This window comes from Nestor notabilis, unplaced genomic scaffold (genome assembly GCF_000696875.1).
Source record: "Nestor notabilis isolate BGI_N333 unplaced genomic scaffold, ASM69687v1 scaffold26143, whole genome shotgun sequence".
Classification (NCBI taxonomy): domain Eukaryota; kingdom Metazoa; phylum Chordata; class Aves; order Psittaciformes; family Psittacidae; genus Nestor; species Nestor notabilis.
In genome coordinates this window covers 1-602 of record NW_009921878.1, presented here as the reverse complement: position 1 = coordinate 602, position 602 = coordinate 1, and the positions used below count along the sequence as shown (strand labels likewise).

The 602-nt window shown below is 60.1% G+C and overlaps 1 protein-coding gene across 1 annotated transcript in view; it reads right to left on the bottom strand.

The window, feature by feature from the left end:
- MMS19 (MMS19 nucleotide excision repair homolog (S. cerevisiae)) overlaps positions 1–595 on the bottom strand; it is a gene marked incomplete at its 5' end in the record, with an annotated part of 2,230 nt that extends 1,635 nt beyond the window's left edge. Inside the window, 4 exons of the mRNA XM_010011342.1 lie at positions 1–18; positions 108–201; positions 313–415; positions 582–595. The exon at positions 1–18 is cut by the window's left edge and continues 126 nt beyond it. Coding sequence (XP_010009644.1) covers positions 1–18; positions 108–201; positions 313–415; positions 582–595 — 229 coding nt within the window. The remainder of the gene's footprint in view (positions 19–107; positions 202–312; positions 416–581) is intronic.
- Positions 596–602: the final 7 nt, after the last annotated feature.

Below are 602 nucleotides of genomic sequence, written 5' to 3'. Positions count from 1 at the left end.
GCCGGTAAAGGAAAGTGTCTTAAAGCTCGGGGCTGCAGCTCTCCCTTCTGCCCATGGAGCTTGCTGTGGTCCCAGGCAGGATGGTGGTCAGCCAGGGCCTCTTTCACTCTGCTCCCACCTACTTACATTGCGGGGCAAGGAGCAGACAAAGGCCATCAGGAGGGCGACCAGGCGCCTTTGTGCCTCCAAGCACTCCCCATCCTGCAAGGAAAGAGCAGTGCTCATGTCCTCAGGGTCCTTGCTGCCAGCCTGTGCAGACATCCTCATTCCCTGCCCCTGCTCCAGCACCCCAGCCCCAAGCACCCAACGCACCTGGAAGGGCTGGAAGGAGCAGGGAAAACTGTTCTGGGGCAGGAAAGAGACCTCTCCATTCAAGAAGAGGGGCACCACATGAGATACGCTCTGGGCAGCCAGCCTAGGAGAAAGGAAACATTGCAATGTGCTGCTCTGGGAGGGTCACCAGAGAGTTCCCATGTACCTCCTAGGAGGCGCAGGGTCTCCCTGCACAGACAGCAGCAGCGGGACGCAGCTTGCCCCCTCCCCATGATGGAGTGCCCGGCTTCCCACCCAGTATCACTCACTCAGGGCTCAGGTGAGTGGTG